At 43.1% G+C, this 20,908-nt stretch overlaps 1 protein-coding gene across 1 annotated transcript in view; it reads left to right on the top strand.

Moving 5' to 3' along the window:
- ppfia4 (PTPRF interacting protein alpha 4) overlaps positions 1–20,010 on the top strand; it is a 49,135-nt gene extending 29,125 nt beyond the window's left edge. The window contains exons 2-29 of the mRNA XM_070839195.1: positions 5,035–5,136; positions 5,296–5,460; positions 6,054–6,128; positions 6,741–6,812; positions 8,231–8,452; positions 9,280–9,414; positions 10,132–10,266; positions 10,465–10,548; positions 11,318–11,449; positions 11,605–11,667; positions 12,391–12,482; positions 12,594–12,723; positions 13,212–13,408; positions 14,191–14,419; positions 14,532–14,567; positions 14,659–14,780; positions 15,016–15,128; positions 15,225–15,306; positions 15,445–15,526; positions 15,756–15,956; positions 16,437–16,499; positions 16,896–16,922; positions 17,575–17,750; positions 17,900–17,997; positions 18,651–18,826; positions 19,451–19,519; positions 19,609–19,795; positions 19,952–20,010. Coding sequence (XP_070695296.1) covers positions 5,035–5,136; positions 5,296–5,460; positions 6,054–6,128; positions 6,741–6,812; positions 8,231–8,452; positions 9,280–9,414; positions 10,132–10,266; positions 10,465–10,548; positions 11,318–11,449; positions 11,605–11,667; positions 12,391–12,482; positions 12,594–12,723; positions 13,212–13,408; positions 14,191–14,419; positions 14,532–14,567; positions 14,659–14,780; positions 15,016–15,128; positions 15,225–15,306; positions 15,445–15,526; positions 15,756–15,956; positions 16,437–16,499; positions 16,896–16,922; positions 17,575–17,750; positions 17,900–17,997; positions 18,651–18,826; positions 19,451–19,519; positions 19,609–19,795; positions 19,952–20,010 — 3,324 coding nt within the window. The remainder of the gene's footprint in view (positions 1–5,034; positions 5,137–5,295; positions 5,461–6,053; positions 6,129–6,740; positions 6,813–8,230; positions 8,453–9,279; positions 9,415–10,131; positions 10,267–10,464; positions 10,549–11,317; positions 11,450–11,604; positions 11,668–12,390; positions 12,483–12,593; positions 12,724–13,211; positions 13,409–14,190; positions 14,420–14,531; positions 14,568–14,658; positions 14,781–15,015; positions 15,129–15,224; positions 15,307–15,444; positions 15,527–15,755; positions 15,957–16,436; positions 16,500–16,895; positions 16,923–17,574; positions 17,751–17,899; positions 17,998–18,650; positions 18,827–19,450; positions 19,520–19,608; positions 19,796–19,951) is intronic.
- Positions 20,011–20,908: the final 898 nt, after the last annotated feature.

Here is a 20,908-nt window from a genome sequence, read left to right as displayed (position 1 = left end):
TTGTAGAGGGACTCTTTGATTGATTTATTCATGTATAAATAATTACAGTCAGGATACCAGGCTGCGCATTTCACATTGATAATGTGACAAAGTAATAGTGATTAAAAGAGCTTCTTTAGTTGTAGTTTTATGAGAGTAGCTAGTAGTTTCTGTAACCTTTATTTAATCACTTTAATTACCTGACATTAGAGTGACATGAGTACAACTGAAGAAATAAGAACAGAGATCAGACACACAACAAAAGTAGTAGCTTTAACTTTGAGAAGAGATGTGAAACACTGAGGCAGCTTCAGTTGGATACATTTAGAAGAATTTCGAGCAATAGTGCTCTTCCCACTGCTGCACTGGGGCTTTTAAAAATTCTGTGAATACTGTTGGCAGCAGGCCTGATAAATGAAGGACCAGTGTCCTCAAAATATTCACAGCCAGTTCCCTCAACCACAGTTTTACTGCTGAATAACAAACAGGAAGTGACTGGCAAAACCGAAAAGATGATCACGTCATTTGTGATGGCTGCTGAAGCACCTGCCTCACATGGACCCACACATCCACATACATACACACACACACACACACACACATGCAAATTCACACTTACTATAATATTTGCATCATCAAGTGTTCATTCATATTTCATAACAAGTGCAGTATATTAATTTCTCTATCACTGTATCCCATATTTCAGTGCTTCAGATATCCAAACACCACACAGTTTACTGCTGATTGTAGCATATACAGTACCATTTATATTCTTTATCATGTAGGTGAATAGTGAATGAGGGTGTGATTTCAGACATAGTTCTGGTGTGTGGTGTGTGTTAACTCCCCTCAGTGCTGACCTCTGAGCTCAGAAGAGGGTCCACAAGGATAAGCACATTCACAATACAACATTTCTTTTTTCAGTTGCATATGTGTGAGAGAGACTTTTTTTTTTTTTTTTTATCCAACTGCACTCCAATCTCTCACCCTCTCCGTCTCCACACACACACACACACACATGCAGCAATTTTTTTTCATCCTTTAATCCCAAACTGCTTAAGGAAGCGAAGGGGAGAAATCCCTTTACAATGTCTGGGCTCAGCAGTGTTTGGTAACCACTTGCTTTCTCACATTGTGGTTGGAGGCAGAAAAACGGCGTTCCTCCAAACGCCCAGAACCTTCTCTCCACTCTATATGATACGCTCTCTGACAGACGTCGAGGTTGTGTTGTCAAAGAACTGTGTCTGTATCTGACTGATGTGTGACGATGAATAAACATCCTGGGATTTTTCAACGTTCACATGGTTGTGGGTGGGTTTTAGGATTGTATAGTGCACACAGTGATGGTGTGCCTGTCTGTGTATGTGTGTGTGCGTGTGTGTATGTGTGTGTTGGAAAGAGAATAGAGCAAAAGTAGTAGCAGTTGCCAGAGGGAAGGCGTTAGAAGACCATCATTAGAAATTAAAGAGAAAAGTTTTTTTGTCTAGACAGTGATGTGTTATATTTTATATATAACTCTTGTCTGTTCTGTTATATAATACTCCTAACAAAGGTTATGTATTCATACCTTTATCTATTCTTAGTTATTTGTCAGTGCATGTTTCTCATATTTGTTGTTTTTTGTTTCTTTATGAGTGTTGAAGCAGTTTGGGGGGAGATGCAGAGAGCTCCTGAAAGGCAGAGGGATGAAGAGATGAAGTGGAGAGCGCGAGAGGTGGCCTGTTGAGCCTTTTTGCCATGATTGAAAGAGACAGCGAGCTCTAACATCTGTTGGTGGATTTGGGCTGAGCTCCTGTCTATCGGTGCGCCCCTCTGGAATAAAGGAAAGTGAAATGAACACGCTGACCCATTTTCCCCCTTTTCCTCCTGACGCTCCTTCCCTCTCCAGTCGCTCCCTCGCACTCCACTGACTTGCTTTTTGCTCGCAACGTGATGTGCAGGGTTAACAGAATCTCATATCATTTTGTGCGTGTTTGTGTGTGTGAGTGTGTGTTCGTTTGTCTCAGTTTGTTTGTGGGATGGCATTCAGATTCCCCCTTTTTGACTTGATATTAGGCTGGTTGATAAATATCACACTGGTCCCCAGACAAGTCTAGTTTCATGGAAGTGTGAAACATTATGTGCTAAGCCGGTGATAAAGAAATTAGAAAGGTGGGCGTAGTTATGGATGGATGGGACAAAGGGCCCCTCAGCCAGAAACTCTGAAATGACTGGAGGTATTATAGCTTCTCCTTTCTAGCTTCTCCTCCAAATCACGTTTTTTTCACATTTCTTTTTATAAACCTACGTGTGGTTGTATTTTGAAAGAATGTAGCTAGTCTAGTCAGTCTATGTGTCCTACTTTACATATAACAGACAAAAAAATACCCAAAACACACCCATGTCAGGATTGGCACACCTGTCTTCTTGACAGACCCAGACAGGTGTCAGGTGTATCGACAGGTGTACTGCTGTACTGGCATTTTTTAACCAGGTCTGGCGCATAATGCTCTGCCATCTTCTCTATAGCAGGACAGCAACATAAGCGTTCCTGATTTCAGCTTTAGTCATGCCCAGTGTTTGGGTCATCAGTGAGAAAAGCGAGACCAAGAGTGCAGTGTCATGGCTGCAGGGAGTTCTGGGACTTTCTGTGTGTGTGTGTGTTTTTTTAGACAAGTAGAGAGAGCATAAGCCGCTGGGTATTGGTTTGGACTAAAGCCAAGCTTACAGGAAATGCCAGCAAAGCACCAAGAGATGTTAAAACAACATGCACACTCACACAAACGCACTCACACATACACATGCGCACACAGATGTACACACTCCAGTAAACAAACAGCCACCCTATCTCTACTCCAGTGTGATCAAACCACAGAAAATCAACTTCCAGCAGAAACTGTGCGAGCTACTGGCTCGTTTTCTTTTGCACACTGAAACAGCAGCGCCGTTAGGTTCTCATCTTGTGTAAATCTAATTGATGGCAGACAGCATCACATAAAATCATATGGGCAAGTGGATTAAGTGTGGGGCTGGGAGACTGGGAGAAGCCTTCTGACATAACAATTGACTGCTTAGATAGCATCAAGACAGATCTTGAAAAAGTTGTTGTACAAGAAGGACAAAAGCAAGGGCTGACATTTCACCCCTTTTCTTCCACTGATCTGGAGGGACTTGTGTGAGTGTGGACACTTTATAATCCCAGACTAGAGCAGGTGAATCTTATTATTTTCAACAAAAGACATCTGATATTGTCAAGAAACTCTTAATAAATGTTTTAATTGTTGTCTTGCAGTGCTGGATGGGTTGGACGAAGCCAACTGCATCAGGTTGATAGATATCAGATAATCAGGGTATGTCGGGTATGTTCAGTCTCAAAAAAGCCTGTTACTACTTGGTAGAATTTTTAAATACTTTATCATGGATTCATAGCCGATTACTTTAAGATCACTTGTTTTTTGCAAGAACTATGTCATTAAGTCTTCACAGACCTTTGACTGCTGTGATTTTAAAGGACTAGTTCACCACAAAATGAAGAATTGCCAGCTATAAGTGCCATTAAAGTTTATATACTGAAAAAACCAAACACACAGCAGAAAAGTGCTGCAGTTCCATCATAGCGTTAACCCAAACTATTAAAGTTAATGGAGCCGTTTCTTTACAGCTCCAAAAGAGCATAAATTGTCCATCAAATTTGCAGTGTGTGGTTGTTTATGGAGCTGTGAAGAGGTGGTGCTTCTAACACACTGCAAGTATTTTTCATATAGGCCTATGTAACATAACAATAGTGGGCCCAGATATATTTTTGTTTTGTATATGTAATATTGTGGACTAAGCCTTTAAATGTTAGGAAGTCTGTCCTTGTTCCATGAGGCCTCCAAATCACATAGTTGTATTGAGTATTATGGATAAAATAGTATCCATACAACTCAATACAACTGTGTGATGTTATCTTGTTATAAAGTATCTCCGAATTGTGTCTGTACTGCTGTACCTGTTAGTACAAAGTGACTGAATGTCAGACTGAAAATTGCTTCAAAAATGCCATTTTCGACAGACTGAGTGGAACAAAACCAACCAGAAACTATTGTGGTCAAACGTCAAGTCGCTCATGGGTCGAGTTTTTCAAATGTGGCCATAAAGGACATCTGAAGCACTGCTAGTGCTTAAAAGCTTCAGTGAAGTGCACTGCCATCTGTCAACATTGAGGAGCACGAAGACTGAACATCAATAAATCAATTGGCTCTCAAGTGAAATACACTTTTCTCACACAGCCAAGAATTAATTTCGAATAACCTATTCTCAGTTTGATAATGAAAAGTCCTTGTATCATCACTGATGATATATGTGATTGTCAGAGAGAGTAAGATCACACCGTTTTACACTTAATTGTATTTCGTTTGTGGATGATATAATGAAATTTGTCATATATTTGTCATCACAACAGTTTTAATCCAGTGTTAGAAGTTGTATAGCATATTTTTTTCTACAAGTACATCAGTCTAATGGATTTGAAATATGTTGTCCCATTCCCATAAAAGTCAAAATCCTGATTTTTTTTGTTATAAGTTTGGATTTTGACAGTTTCATCCAATTAGTCCACATACTTTTGCACTTGCCACTATAATTTCATGGCTCCCACAAACCCATAGACAGGCACTGAGGTGGGCAGAGAGGCACAGCTGAGGTTGTGTTTACGCAGAACAGATAGCACAGTGCCATTTTGTTTTTTTCCTCCCGCTCAGGCCACCTCTTATCGCAGGCGCACAGAAAACATTTCTCAGAGAGAATCCCTGGGACAACAAGTTTTCTTTCAGAAGATGCCAGCCTGAACTGCCTCTATTTAAGTCTTCCCTAACTTAACACCTGCTGATAAGTATTCCTCCTACAGGTTCTAGCAATGTACTCATCCCGTGCTGCTTATGCCACCAGAATTACAAATTCTGGTGTGCCACGCCCACATGTGTCAGCACCATGAGATTGCGGCTGCATATGTACTCAGTTTCACAAATGTAGAGCCCATAATGTTAATCAGTAATACAGTAATAACCTCTGTATGGTGTTGTGTGCGCTGTGTAGGAGTTTGCCACCCTGACGAAGGAGCTGAACATATGCCGGGAGCAGCTGCTGGAGAAAGAGGAGGAAATATCTGAGCTGAAAGCTGAAAGGAACAACACCAGGGTATGTGTCTCTGTGTGTGTGTGTGTGTGTGTGTGTGAGAAAGTGTGTGTGTATGTGTGTGCACTGGTGATGCTGATGAAAACAAACAATGTTTCTAAGCTTGAAATTAGTATTCTCTTTGGTCGTGCATGCATTCATGTGGGTGTGTGCGTGCTGTAGCTGCTGTTGGAGCACCTGGAATGTCTGGTGTCTCGTCACGAACGCAGTCTGAGGATGACAGTGGTGAAGAGACAAGCTCCGCCACCATCTGGAGTCTCCAGCGAGGTGGAGGTCCTCAAAGCCCTGAAGTCGCTGTTTGAACACCACAAAGCTTTGGATGAAAAGGTGGACACACACACACAAACACACACACACACACACACACACACACACACACACACATATATATAAGGGATGCGGTCTGTTCCAACAAATAAAAGCAGTGGAAACAATTGATATTTCCATCAGCCCTGTCATAAACTTTGTTGCTCCTAGTTTTAAACAGAATTGCTGTCCTTATTTCTGGTCACTTCAGTTTTACAGGTTGTTTTCTTATTGTTGAGCTGTTAATGAACTTCATAACTTCCTTAGTGTCATAGTAAAAGTTCTCAAATTGTTGCTGAAAGGATTTTAATGTGAAACAGATTCCGGAGGTCTTGAGTTTGCACTAACTGCAAACAGTAGCAACAGAAGATGAAAGAAGATGAAAACAGGGAGCAAAGCCGAATAAAATAAACTATAGAAACAGATACTATATTCACATAATATATGTAATAAAACTCATTCTTTGTTTAGTAGAGTTAAATAATGAGCCCCAGCTATTATTTGAGACTTTGTACCATAAAATACTATATGTTGTGCTAACATAATGATTGAATATATGAATTGTGAGACCAACTGTATTGAATGTGTCCGTCTTGGTGTGTTTGTCTTGTCAGGTACGTGAGAGGCTTCGGGTGGCTCTGGAGAGGGTGGCCACCCTGGAAGGACAGCTAGCAGCTACCACACAAGAGGTGAGGTGTGTGAACGTTTGTGTATGTGTGTATGTGTGTGTGTGTGTGTGTGTGCGTGCGTGTGAGACTGTGATCTTATGTGTGGATTTTGGTAAGTGAAACATCTGTTCAGTCCATAGCAGACATCTGTTGAAGCCTCCAGTCTGATCTAATATACAGCATGCTTCAAGTGTCACGCAGAGTGAGAGGCCCTGTCTTCTCAGCCCTCTGTTCATACACACACCCACACACAGACACACACACACACGCACACTTGACTTTAAAAATGTCATTAAAGAAATGATTCTCAAGATAAATTATGCTGAATATTCACAGCGGGTTCAGTAAAAGCAGAATATAGATTTAAAGTCAAAGCTTGTTAAGTTGCACTGATCACTCAGAGGAGCAGACCCTCACTGAAGCGACCCCTCCCTCTTCTATTCTGAGCATAACTCATATCTGTAGTTATGTAAACTTTGGTAGAGCATGTTGTCTGAAGCAACCTGGCTGCATGAGAACAAGGCTTCCCTTATAGAGGGGAGAGTTTTGTTCCTAGATTCACTGAGGAAAAGGAAAAGATATTAAATGTGTGAGTTTGCTCATTGTTTTTTTTCTTTTTAATCTACATTGCAGTTGAACATAGTGAGACAAAGGAAGGACGGTGACTCAGTGGAGCGAACAGATGGATCCAAACCTACATGGAAGGTCTTCCTGGCTGTGTGATTGTTTTTCTGCTCTGTGCTTTATCTTATGTCTGCCTATAGTATTTGTCTGTCTGGCTATCGGTTGCAGTCTTTCCACACAACTACACAAACACAAGCACACAGAGAACATGTTAATGGAGCTAAATGTAGCGTGAATCTTTCTTTACCTCCCTGATCATTCTGATAGCATTAGAACTCTTGATCTCTATTCGAGTCCGGCCCTCTGTGGTTTGAGGCCAGCCCTGAATCAAGCACACATTATGTAACTGTGTCTGGGTCCGTCCAAAGGGAGTAACTAACCTCCCTGTGATTTAACAGCAAAGCGTGTTTGTACTGTATCTGGATAGAAATCCAGAGGAGGAGCAGTAAAAGATCCTCTGACTTCGGCTCCTAAGAATGGCTTAAGAATAGAGAAGGCAAAAATAAATGCCATTATACAGTAGTTTTATTCAAGGAATAATTCTGCTTGAAATTAATCATAATAATTCTACTTAAAATCAATAACTTACCAGTAAGAAGGGATGAGGTCAAGGAGAAGACTGTATCAAAGCATGGCCACAGAGAGTGAGAGAGGAAAGATTTGGGGGGATTGTTAGAGTGCAGGCATTAGGAGTGTAATTTAGATGTCTCTGAGTGTGAATTGTGCAAACACGTACTCTGTCAGGACATTAATCCATGACACCCGCTGCCCTGCTGACAGTTACTAGCCCCAGATGTTGCAACCAGCACCCTGTAGAGAATATTTTAATTCAAAATACAATGAAATTGCCATGAACGCATGTACTTTTTCAGCAAGAGCCCTAACCAAGAGAACCTTAGGGCCATGTACCTTATGATTGCTACACATTGTCAGTCGGATGGGGCTGTACAATGCTATTTACAAAGTCCCTGGGAGTAAGTGTAATGAGTTCATAAGGCTAAATTGGAATTATGCACAATTGCGCAAATCACCAGGTTCATTTTATTACCCAGATCCACACCATTTAGCCCTATTTCCCCCAGTATTTCATGGTATGTTTGTGTTTCTGTAGGGTATTCATGAGCAGGCAAATTTGGAACATGAGGGAGCGGAGGGGGTCCGACTAACTTTGCTGCCCACTGTTTTGCCTTTCTGAATATGTGTCCCAGAAGGTTTGTTTAATTAAGGCCCTGGAATTAACTGCACTTTGAGCTGTGAAGAAAAGAGAAACAGCATCAAAACAACAACATGGCAGCCTAACCTCACACAACCCATCCTCCTATGCATAACACTCAACACTTATTTATCTAGGTCATCCAACTTTATCAGTTCTTGAACAACGCTCCATACCTTCCACCCATAGCATGCAAATCTACATGTGTCTCAATCCTGACTTCTAAGCTACATTTTATGTGAAAATGTGCATATATATCCACTAATGTTGTGTGTCCTCCTTACAGAGACTGCCCAACGGCTCCATAGATGCCAATGATGACGGCAGCCGGGTGTCTGAGCTTCAAGAGCTGCTGGATCGGACCAATAAGGAGCTAGCCCAGAGTCGTGAGCACTCTGTCACCCTCAACGCCCGTATGGCTGAGCTAGAGGCCGAACTCACAAATGCACGCAGAGAACTGAGCCGCAGCGAGGAGCTGTCAATCAAACAACAAAGGGAACAGAGGGAGGTGAGAGTAAAGGAAATGTGGTTTGTTGTGGGAGCAAGCACAGAGACCTGCGGGCTACAAAACCTGAAGCTTTTTGAGTAAAAGCTAAGAAAATGTGTAAAAACATTCTGCAGTTTTGTTGAAAATCATGAATCTATATTGATGCATTACTATATATCATTACTTGAAAAATCCAGCTTTGTTTCCCATTTATTGAGACTTCACACTCCTACAGAGAAACTGCACATAATAGCAGATGGCTAAGACATGAACAATGTTGAGTTGCATTTACACAAACCTGGACATACTAGATCATTTTTAAAATAAAACATGTCTCCTAAATCTCAGTCAGTCAACTTTTGTGTTCAATTCTGTGCATTTTAACAGCAGTTTATTGCTGTTTAACCACTTACCAGTACTATCAATTGGTACAGGTGCATTTCATGATGACAACACAGATCTGTATGCAGTTACCACATAGTCCTCTAACAAATCTCACTAACTAGTTACTTCAATTCTAAGTATAGTAGCTTAATTTGCAGCTATTTGTCACTGTGCATGCTACAGGCTATGTGCTTGATCCACTTAAAACTAGAAGTAAATCTTTGTAAAAACATTTTGCTCTTACTTTACATTACATCACAAAATGGTAAAGTACATATATTTCTTGTATACTACCTGCAAAAATATGATATACAATATATATAATAACCATAAGATGGGGTACGTTGTTCCTAGGTGTAGATATAAAGTACACTGGTAAAAGCTCTTGGCCTCACCATGCACATTGTTGTAGGCTTTACTCTCATGATTTTCTTTTTGTTTTTGTTGTGCCTCTGCACCCACAGAGAGAGGATATGGAGGAGAGGATAACAACGTTGGAGAAGCGCTACCTGGCTGCTCAGCGGGAGACCACACACATCCATGACCTCAATGACAAACTGGAGAATGAGCTGGCCACCAAGGACTCCCTGCATCGACAGGTGCACAGCAACACTAGCCACGCAGGGCAGTAAAGATAGCAGTGTGCATAATAAACCTTTCAAAATAAAAGATTGTCATTCAGAGATAAGTGGAAACAGTTGACCTGGAATGGACAATAGCTCAGAGTCACTCAGAGTCTCTGTTGCATTGAGCTAAGATGAGCAATTACACAGATACCTCTTTGAAATTTGAGCACAGTGTCTGGAAAAAGGAACAAAACCAACAACACAGTAAACTGCTCTGTCATAAATCAGTTAATCAAGCTTGACAAATGGACAAAATCAATATTTATTAATGTGATGTGTCATTAATCTGTTATGCTCAGGCTATGTTGTTAAGTGACACCAAAAGAATTTGTCTAATGTGCTGTCTGTGCAACATTTTAATATTTCATGCCTCAGCAATACCCTCCACAACAAAACTGAGATAATGATATATAAAAAGTGCGACAAAGTATGTGATGTTTTGAAAAATATTATACTCAGCTTAGTACTCAGCTTATTATACTTACTTAGTGTGTGAGCAATAAAAACTCAAAGATTCATGAGTAGTTCAGGTTGAATGTGAGTTCATCTCCTCCACTTGTGCCTGTGTGTCGTGTCCTTGCTACCCGCTGGCTGTGCTACACTGATTACACCTCTCTTGTGATCACACTGACGTCCTTCTTCTTTCTTTGTGTGTGTGCGTGTGTGTGTGTGTCTTTGTGTGTGTGTCAGAGCGAGGAGAAGGTACGCCAGCTGCAGGAGATGCTGGAGATGGCAGAGCAGAGGCTGGCTCAGACCATGAGGAAGGCTGAGACACTGCCAGAGGTGGAAGCTGAACTGGCACAGAGAGTGGCAGCACTTTCCAAGGTAACACACACACACACTAAACACACTAACACACACCAGCGCACAGTTGTAGAAAACACAGCAAAGGATACTGATGCAATAAAATGAGAATCAGTGATTTACAGGTGCAATTCAGAGCAGCACATATACATGTTATCACAGTTAGGGAGCGTATAGATGTTGGTAGCTATACTTATATGTGAGTGTCTCCCCCTGCAGGCTGAGGAACGCCATGGCAACGTGGAAGAGCGACTGAGACAGCTGGAGTCACAACTGGAGGAGAAGAACCAAGAGCTAGGAAGGGTGTGTGTGCATGTGTGTGTGTGTGTGTGTGCGTGTACACCAGCCCTGCAGGGTTTCTCTGACCTCTCACTATGGTGTGTGTGTGTGTGTGTGTGTGTGTGGACTGATGCTTCACATTAGTTGGACGCCTTGACTCTTGGCTCTGTGCTCCCTCATGCATACACGTACATACACAAACACACAGGACAGACACACATATGAAGAGCGCTCCTTTTTCCCTGTGCATTGTTGCATGAATTTGAACCAAATCCACATATCCCCCCACCCCCCCACCCCACACACACACACACACACACACACACACACACACACACATCCCTCCATAAGACTGATTGGCTGCTATCTTTAGACTCTGAATAATTCACGCACGGCTAATTTCTCTCTCTCTCTCTGCGTTCTCATGACTATATTTAGTTGAAGGAGCTCTCTGAGGATGCAGATTTGTGTTTGTGTGTGTCTGTGTTAATTTACTTTAATGAAATTACTGCAGAATACATATTAAACACAGCACTCCCCATTTAAGAGAAGGCATTTAACCCTTTTTCATCATCACATAAATGACTGTAATTAAATAATTCTGGCTGCGAGATCCATTGTTGGGCAAGAAGACCTATATCTGGCAGCTGGTGAGCTCGGGCTAAACACACACTACATCCTTTAATCCATGCAGAGATGCTTGATTAGCTGCATAAATACACCCAAATGGAGTCTGTGTCAAAGAGAAAATTTGATGTCATTCCCCCCGTCTGGTTCTTTCCTCGCTCATCAGGCCCGTCAGAGAGAGAAAATGAATGAGGAGCACAACAAGCGCTTGTCTGACACCGTGGATCGTCTGCTCACCGAGTCCAATGAAAGACTGCAGCTCCATTTAAAAGAACGCATGGCTGCCCTGGAGGACAAGGCAAGGCCCGGGCACGCACACATTCATCTAAGCAGATGCTCATATTGCTGTTGTTATTGCCTCACAGGACAAATGAATATACAGTATAGCACATGTTCTACTTGGACTGCAGATTTGTTTTGACAAGGTCTCTTGTTTTTTTTTTTTTCGTCTAGAACTCCCTCATTCAGGATCTCGAGAATTGCCAGAAACAGCTTGAGGAATTCCATCACACCAGGGTCAGTAAGGCTGAAGTGAATCACCTAATTACTGAAAACTACCCTTGTCTCCTCACTTCCACCCATGCCAGTAGTGGAATTTAAGTGCTTTACATAAGTGCACTTTTGTGGTAGTTGTAGCGTACTTGAGTATTTCCATTTTATGCCACATTATACTTTTGCTCAACCACATTTCAGAGGGAAATATTATATGAAATGTGTGTGACAGCTGTAGTTAGTTGTTATTCTGCAGATTAGATTCTGAATAAAAAACTAAAGTGAGAATATGAAATATAACTCATGATTATACATTAAGCTACCCGATAGTGTACCCATTTAATAGCTACAATTAGCTTGATTTAACTGCCTATAACTTTAAAATCATACATACATATTAGAGAAATAGTTCAACATTTTGGGAATATGTGTATTTGCCCTCTTAGAGTTAGATGAACATAGACAGGGGACACTGATTACCAGTAGTGGAATATAACTAAATACATTTACTCAAGTACTTTACTGAAGTACAAAGTTGAGGTACTTGTCCTTTACTTTAACATTTTCTAATACCACATGATTCTTTTACTAAAGTAAAATTTTGATTGCTGGACTTTTACTTGTATTCTTGACTTTTACTTGTATTCTTTGCTTTTACTTGTATTGGAGAAGTGTTACAGTAGAGTTTTCGCTACTATTACTTAAACTGAAACAATGCGTTGCTCACAATACCCCTCCGTCCCTCAGGAACGGCTGATTGGAGAGATTGAGAAGTTGAGAAATGAGATCGACCATTTGAAACGCCGCAGTGGGGCGTTTGGAGATGGAACTCACCCTCGGTACACACAGACATACGCCTCTTCCACACAAGCTTTCTCATATATAAACAGGCTCCAACACAGTGCCAAATACATTATTAATGGTAAGCTCTTCTGTGTGTGTAATCTCAGGTCTCACCTGGGTAGCTCCAGCGACCTTCGCTTCTCTGTGGTGGAGGGCCAAGACGGCCACTACAGCACAACTGTGATCAGGCGGGCACAGAAGGGCAGACTGTCAGCGCTACGAGATGACCCAAACAAGGTGCTAATATTGTCTTTATTGGGTCTAAACAACCCCACAGATCCTCACATACACATAATCAAAGCAGGACGGCCAACCGACAGATAACAAGATCATGAGTCAACTATTCTTCTAACCACATACAGCTCCTTACCAGTGCTTTATTTGAGTTCATGTCCGCTTTGCTAATAAATGTCTGTGCTTGGCCGATATATGACGACCTTCATGCCTAACTTACCATTCTCTACTAACCTCTCTGTCCCTCTGTCTCTCGTTCACCTGCTGCCATGGACATGCTGTCTGATGTAAGTTTCTTGTTCATCCATTTCTTCTCATACTTGGCTGCATACCTCCACAAGTGTCATGTTGTATTTTTACATGTATGCGTTTAATCAGAATTAATGCATATAGTACGTTCTTCAGGTAAATTTCTTTCTGATCAGAAACTGATCGGTGTGTGTGGACTGTGTCTGCATATGTTAAAGCTGATTTGTGTTTGTTGCGTCCAGGTGTGTGCGGTGTTCGAACAGGACTACCCGTCTCTGCGCGGAAGCGTCAGCCACCTCCTCGGCAGCGACATTGAAGCAGAGTCAGACCTGGATGATGACGTTAGCTCGGCCCTGCTTTCCCCCAGCGGCCAATCAGACGCTCAGACTCTTGCTCTCATGCTGCAGGAGCAGCTTGACGCTATCAATGAAGAGATAAGGTGCCAAATCACAGGCACATTAGATTTCGGCACATGACAGTTTCATGATCCTCATGGGGAAATTGGGTCAGTGCAGCAGGATGAAACAGGATACAGATAAGAAAAGAACATAGTGTTAAAGATAATACAACAAATAATTATAAGACATAAGAGACATTTTGAAGATACTACACCAAATAAAGGTCCGACCGCTTCATCTTGTTAATACAATGCATGAAGGCCTGTAGGCCAGACAGGATGCACCAGGACTGATAGTGGCATGAGATAGAGAGATGATAACATGTAGATAAGACTCCTCACTCTCTCAGTTGTGTTTCCTGCTGGAAGAGGACGCTGTTTATTGCAGTTTACGGTAAACAAGGTCCCCCTGTGACACCTCAGAATATGCTTCTGGAGACGAGATGCAAAATAGATGCTGATTATTCTGCAGAGGAGCCAGACTCCCTTGAAGAATAAAAACAATGTACTACGAATGCTATTTTTAAAATCCAATATTTGCCAGGATCTTTGCATTATTCATTTTTTATACTATTGTAAATATTAGATAAACAAATGGTGTTTGTTTCGCAGATTCATTGAATGAATAAAAAAAAAGACCTACTTGTAAGACAAATTAGAAATGAGAACTAAGTGATTTTATTTTGAGTTTTTTAAGGAATTTTATCATGGATTATATGAATTTCATTAGCAGTGAAATAGAAAGCATGCATCATTAATTAATGGATGAGGTGTTTCATATTCAATATTATTGTGTCATTTTGTGTGTGTGTGTGTGTGTGTAGGATGATCCAGGTGGAGAGAGAGTCAGCAGATCTCCGCTCCGATGAGATCGAATCTCGCGTGAACAGTGGCAGCATGGACGGACTCAACGTGACGCTACGACCCCGCGCCCTGCCCACCTCCGCCACCGCTCAGTCCCTGGCATCATCCTCCTCCCCACCCAACAGTGGCCACTCCACACCTAAACACCACTCACGCAACGCCAGCCACCATCTGGGCATCATGACTCTGGTCAGAGAGCACACACACTACATCTGTCACACACACACACACACACACACTAATGGTACAATGGTCATTGTAAAAAGCTGCATCTGTGACTGTGTGTTGTTTTGTTTGATAGCCAAGTGACTTGAGGAAACATCGTAGGAAAGTAGCGGTGAGTTTGCAAACGTACCTAAAATTGTATGGCTTTCTTGTCCGATTGTGTCTTTGGTGACTGAGCTGAGTTGCCTCTCTGACTCCTCTAGTCTCCAGTGGAAGTGGACAAAGCTACTATCAAGTGTGAGACATCGCCTCCCTCATCCCCCCGCAGTTTACGGCTGGAAACCAATTTCGCTCAGTTCACAGGCAGTCTAGAGGATGGCCGAGGGTAAACACGCACACACACACACACACACACACACAGGTAGCACGGTGTGATGCATCAACATCAGTACAGGCTCACAGTTGGATTGTTTGAAGTTTTGAAAGATCCTGCTAAAGACTGTAGTGGCTTAATCATGAAATATTAATGAAACACACACACACAATTGCTGACCTTGTTTGTTTATAGTTGACAATAATGTACCATACTATAGAATTTGCTCTGTTTTAACGGTTCGCAGCAAGCAGAAGAAAGGCATCAAGTCATCTATTGGCCGATTGTTTGGGAAGAAAGAGAAGGGTCGAATGGAGCAGACTATGGGCAGGGATGGACAGCCTCTCCCGGCCTTATCAGGTACACTGCAGACTGTGCACCATATCCCATACTGATGTAGCCTGTGAGATATAAGACAGAGGTATAGATTAACATTGTTTTGCTGTATTTCAGCAGACTTTGAAATGGGCGTCGGTGACACTATGACACTGGGAAAACTGGGCACACAGGCAGAGAGGGACCGCCGGATGAAGAAAAAGTAAAAGCATCCTCTCTTTCTCTGGCTTTGTGTGTTTTTTCTCTCAGTGATGTTATTTTAATATATTCACTGAACCTTTTATCTGGTAGTTTTCACTTTATTTTGTCTCTCCTTATCCATTTTTATTTCCCTCATTAGACACGAGCTTCTGGAGGATGCAAGGAAAAGAGGTCTGCCTTTTGCCCAGTGGGATGGCCCTACTGTTGTGTCCTGGCTAGAGGTGCTCTCCTAATCTACTTTTATATCTACCGACCATACAGTTTCACAAAATCTCCCTCTATCTTGCTCGCTCTGCGTCAGGCTGCTGCTGCATCTATTACAAAAGGGAATACAGTGATATCAAGTACTAGACAGATCATTACAGCCCGATCTGCACTCCTTTCCCCTTCTATCTGACCTTTTATGGCAACAATGGTGGTGACGTTCAATATCTTGATGACTCTCACCAGCTGTGGGTGGGTATGCCGGCGTGGTATGTGGCAGCCTGTCGTGCCAACGTGAAGAGCGGAGCCATCATGTCAGCTCTGTCAGACACAGAGATCCAACGGGAGATTGGCATCAGCAACCCGCTGCACCGACTTAAACTGCGCTTGGCCATCCAGGAGATGGTGTCCCTCACCAGCCCGTCTGCACCACTTACGTCCAGAACGGTAAACTAATACAACACATACACATACATGATAACCCGTTCTTCACACATCTAAATGTGCATAGACAAATAGCAGATAAATAAATGAGCACATGTGAACCCGCACAAAAACTGAATCCAGGGTTGTGTGTATGAACACTCCACCTCCACCATTAGGCTTGACCTTCACTCTCCATCCCCGGTTGATGGCCCCTCACTCTTTTTGTTCAGACCACAGTAAAGACTTGTTTTATGCCTTGAACTTGTCCTTTTCTGCTGCCATAAATTGCATGGGGTTCTGTGGGAAAATGACACACAAATAGTGCCAGATATAGCTTCAAGCAACCTGCCTGAAATACACCACCTCCCTTGGCATCACTCAACACAATGTCTGTGTCTGCGTCTGTGCGTCTGTATGTGTGAAAATATACACATGAGTGCATTCTTGGGTGTGTTTTTGTGTGTGCGTGTGTGTTCGGATGTGTTTTTGTCCTCTGAGCAGTCCTCCGGAAATGTGTGGGTGACTCATGAAGAGATGGAGAACCTGGCTTCCTCCACTAAAGCGGTCAGTACCATATGGGTGCTCCCCTCCCCTTCCCCCCACCAAGCACTCTCACACTGACACTGTCCCCACCGCGACACACATATGTCATCTCCCGGAAGACCCCTTTAAATACATCACACACTAACGCATTTTTGTGCTCGTGCTGGTATTTGTATGTGGGTGTAACTGATATAAGCTGTGGTCCTGTGGTCAGTGTCTCCATGAAAAAGTGAAGTGTTGGAGATGTGTATCTGCAGTTAACTGATGTGACTGGAGGTTAACTGTAGAGTAAGAGATTTCTCTCTCTCTCTTTCTCTCTCTCTCTTTCTCTGTGTTTCTGAATGTGCAATCTGTGTGTCTTGGGCCACCCTCTGTCTCTCTAACCTTGTATATTGTCTCTACCATGCTGCCGCTAAGGAGAATGAGGAGGGCAGCTGGGCACAGGTGAGATCGCTGGTCTGCTAACATCTGTCTGCACACACACTCTGAAACGGTGCCCACGCTCTTCAGCAACACAAACACTCATACAGTATGTGTATTTGAATAAGGGAGGGCAGCCAATTCACCTTCTGTATTATGTTCTGACACTGAGGCAAAGTAGAGAGAATATCCAGCAAAAAACTTTGTACAAGGTAATAGAATAATTGGGACATTGTTTCAGAAAAAAGGGTCATTTTTGATACTTGATACAGCACAAACGATGAGTTACAAAATATGCCTTTTTGTTATTTGGCTGAAGTGACCCTTTAATCGAGGTAAATGACGATTTGGGTATTTTCTAGCATGGAAGGCACGTGTGTATCTAATAACATTAATGATGGCTCAGTTCCCTTTACATGTCCCAGTAAGGAATGACGGTAAGCCGGCATGCACAGTACAAAGCGGCCCTGGACTTTGGACACCTGTGCTTTTGCTGATGCAATATGTCAAGATGTCTGCTGCGAAAAAGGCCTCTTGTACTTTTTGGACACAGAGTGCAATCTGATCTGAAAACACTGCTGTTTTTTTTTTTTCATATACAGCAGTCCCACATCCATGTGCACATGCGCAGCATACAATCACAAATTAACAACATGATGTCCTCCTCTCTCTGTAGACTCTGGCGTACGGTGACATGAATCATGAGTGGATAGGGAACGAGTGGCTGCCCAGCCTCGGTTTACCTCAGTATCGCTCGTACTTCATGGAGTGTCTGGTGGACGCACGCATGCTGGACCACCTGACCAAGAAGGACCTGAGGAGCCACCTCAAGATGGTGGACAGCTTCCACAGGTCTGTAGCGAGGGTGATTAGCTAAGTAGCTTAGCTGCTGTTCAACCAGCTTCTCTTTCTCCTGATAACTGGATACTTTATCAATGAAGAAGTGAAGGCTGACGATGGATATATGCTTGTGCTTTTCTGTGTGTGTGTGTGTGTACCAGGGCTAGTCTGCAGTATGGGATTATGTGCTTGAAGAGACTCAATTATGACAGGAAAGACCTGGAGCGTCGGAGAGAGGACAGCCAGCACGACATGAAAGGTACACTTTAAACACACACTGATACACACACAGTAACAAAAAAAGCAAGCATGTCACTCACACACACACATGCTCAAACACTAGTTCACAAGAACACACACATCCACAGTCTTATCAGGTCAGAGTACCACCTAGTGGTTTTGGCTGATATTGTCAATTTGGCCTGAGCACTGAAACAGCTGCACCTTCGACTGTCAAAAAGCCAACTGAAGCAGGCTTACAATCTTATGATCCAAAGCTCCACATACCAAGAGCAGTCCATACACACACACACACACACACACACACACACACATGCACTTAGATCCAGCCAGCCCTCTCGCCCTTTTGACCTTGAGTTCTGCACATGAACTTGACTCAGCTGTCATGTCAAATCACAATCCTGCCCTGTTTACACACACGCACACACACCGCCTGTTCCAACTTGGAAAGCTGGCTGACAGCTGTGCTTTAAATGAACAAAGGGAGTGTGCCAGTGAGTTGACACTATGTGGACATGCACATTATCTCTTTATCTCTCTCTCTTTCTCTCTCTTTCTAGCACTCTTACCCTATATCAAGTTGCTCTTATTCACTGGTAATTATATATGCTGACACTCTATGCAACATTGTGCTACACTGTCATCAATCTGAGCTACTCCCTGTTACTTTAGATGTGTTGGTGTGGACCAACGAGCAGGTGATCCACTGGGTCCTGTCCATTGGTTTGAGGGAGTATAGTGGCAACCTGTTGGAGAGCGGCGTCCACGGAGCGCTCATCTCTCTGGACGAGACCTTCGACTACAGCAGCTTAGCGCTCATCCTACAGATCCCTATGCAGAACACACAGGTGGTTATAGATGAAAACAGTCTTTACACTCAAACTGACTGAACTGATTTTAATGGCAGAAAGATATCAAACGTTGCCTGATGTGATTTTCAAGGACTTCCCAAGTTTGTACCAATAGTATTTGTTTTTTTTTGTATCATGATCCCTGTACATTAAACACTTTCTCTCCCAGCACCATAAGTCATGGCAGTCAGTTTGGACTTCCTCCATCTTCCAGCAGTCACAGTTGTTGAGGTTTTTTTATGATATTGGTTGATTTATCTTGTAGAACAATGGTTTGTATGCAGTCAGTGTTCCTTCTGCTGCTGGCCACATGGTGCCAACATTTACTCCTGCTTCATATTCTGTATCAGTTGTCCTCTGATCAAAAGGGCTCTGTTGTTCTCGGTTAGAAATCTAATTGAAAGAATTTCTTGGCCACAGGCTTCACTACAGATTACTTGCCCGCAGTTTTATATTCACAGGTGAACAAAAAAAATAATGGTTACTCCTGTTTATCAGAGGTATTTCAAGAGCTATCATTGACATTTTGCCATCAGCTCCTGTTAAATTCTGACCGTGGTTGGCTAACCCGCAGCTTCACTGTGTCTCCTGCTCACAGAGGGTGTGTTTGGTGTTTTTCAGGCACGGCAGGTTCTGGAGAGGGAGTTCAATAACCTGTTAGCCTTGGGGACCGACCGTCGACTAGAGGAGGTGACCTCTCAAGCTGCTGCTTTGATCACATACAATATCGTTGAACAAGGGCCAATTGTCTGACCTCGCTTTTCTCCCTTTCCCCTAAGAGCGGTGATGACAAGTCTTTTCGACGCTCTCCATCGTGGCGCAAGAGGTTTCGGGCACGTGAGGGAGGGGCAGGGCTGGGCATGATGGCGGGCTCCATGGAAACACTGCCTGCTGGCTTCCGTATGCCCTCCATGTCCATGCCGCCCTCCGTGAATCTGATGCCCAAGAAGCAGCTCCAGCCTGAAGGTGTGTTACAGTACTAACCAGACCGCTCTACCTCAGCCTATGTCTTTTTCTGTGTGTCTCTATGTGCTTCTTTCTGCTTGTCCTGACTGACTAACTGCATGCTGTGTCCTCTCTGTCCTGCTGTGCCCAAACCTTTCTGTGCAACGTCCTCTCAAGCTCCTCCCCCGGCGCCCCCGAGACTCGACCCCTCGGCCGTGCGGACCTATTCATGCTAACTTCTCTCTGCTTACTAACAGGAGCGCTAATGCTGACAGGTAAGCTAACAAAACATTACCTGAAACTGCTGAACTGACAGATCAGTGTGCTTTTAACCAGCATTGGCCAGCTGTGTGGCATGAGGCAGGAATGTGGCACTAACTTTGCCGTACCTGGCTGATGTACTGATAAGTGTATCTGGCTCATTTTAGCCTTTAAGTCTCAAAGTACACAATATATTTTTTTGGCATTTATGGGATTTCACTGATTTCTTGTCATTGCATTCAAATATTTGCTTGTATTATACATGTCAAAGCAAAACCAAGAAGTACACAAAGTCTTTCTCTTCTGTCCTTTCTCACTTCCGTCACCTTTTTTTCTTTTCCAGTGCATTCTCATTACCTATACGGACACATGCTTGCGGCCTTTTGAGAGTGATATGCCAAATCTGGAGAGGAAGTCCTGGGTGCCACTGGGGAGGGGGGTGGGTTATTCACCCCTTTGTTGCCCAGCCTCACCTCCCATCTTTCACCTCTCACCTCTCCTTCGGACACGTGCAATACAGAGGCCAACTCTGACCTTTGAACTCTGAGAGTGCTCATTGGCTGCGCTCGCTGCTGTAAAGGAGACTCGTCCCTGTCTCTCCCAGTTTACCCCAGTGCTCCCAGTAGCCTTGTTGTTGTGGTGTTGTGCTCCTGCTCCCCTGGTCTCAGCTGTGGGTTCTTGTACTGGTTCGAATCTCTCAACATGACCGAGTCCAAACCAGTTTTCCTGTGTCATCACGTCCTAGGCAACACAAATGTTGGTTAGTGTAAAAAAGATTTTAAAGTGATGGTGACAAGTGATTGATTTGGACTTGGAAATGATGAATACTTGTATAAATGGCAGATCCCACTGCACATTGCCCCTCTACCGGTT

The sequence above is a fragment of the Pempheris klunzingeri genome, chromosome 2, assembly GCF_042242105.1.
Source record: "Pempheris klunzingeri isolate RE-2024b chromosome 2, fPemKlu1.hap1, whole genome shotgun sequence".
NCBI classification, from domain to species: domain Eukaryota; kingdom Metazoa; phylum Chordata; class Actinopteri; order Acropomatiformes; family Pempheridae; genus Pempheris; species Pempheris klunzingeri.
This window is presented reverse-complemented; position numbering and strand designations above follow the sequence as displayed.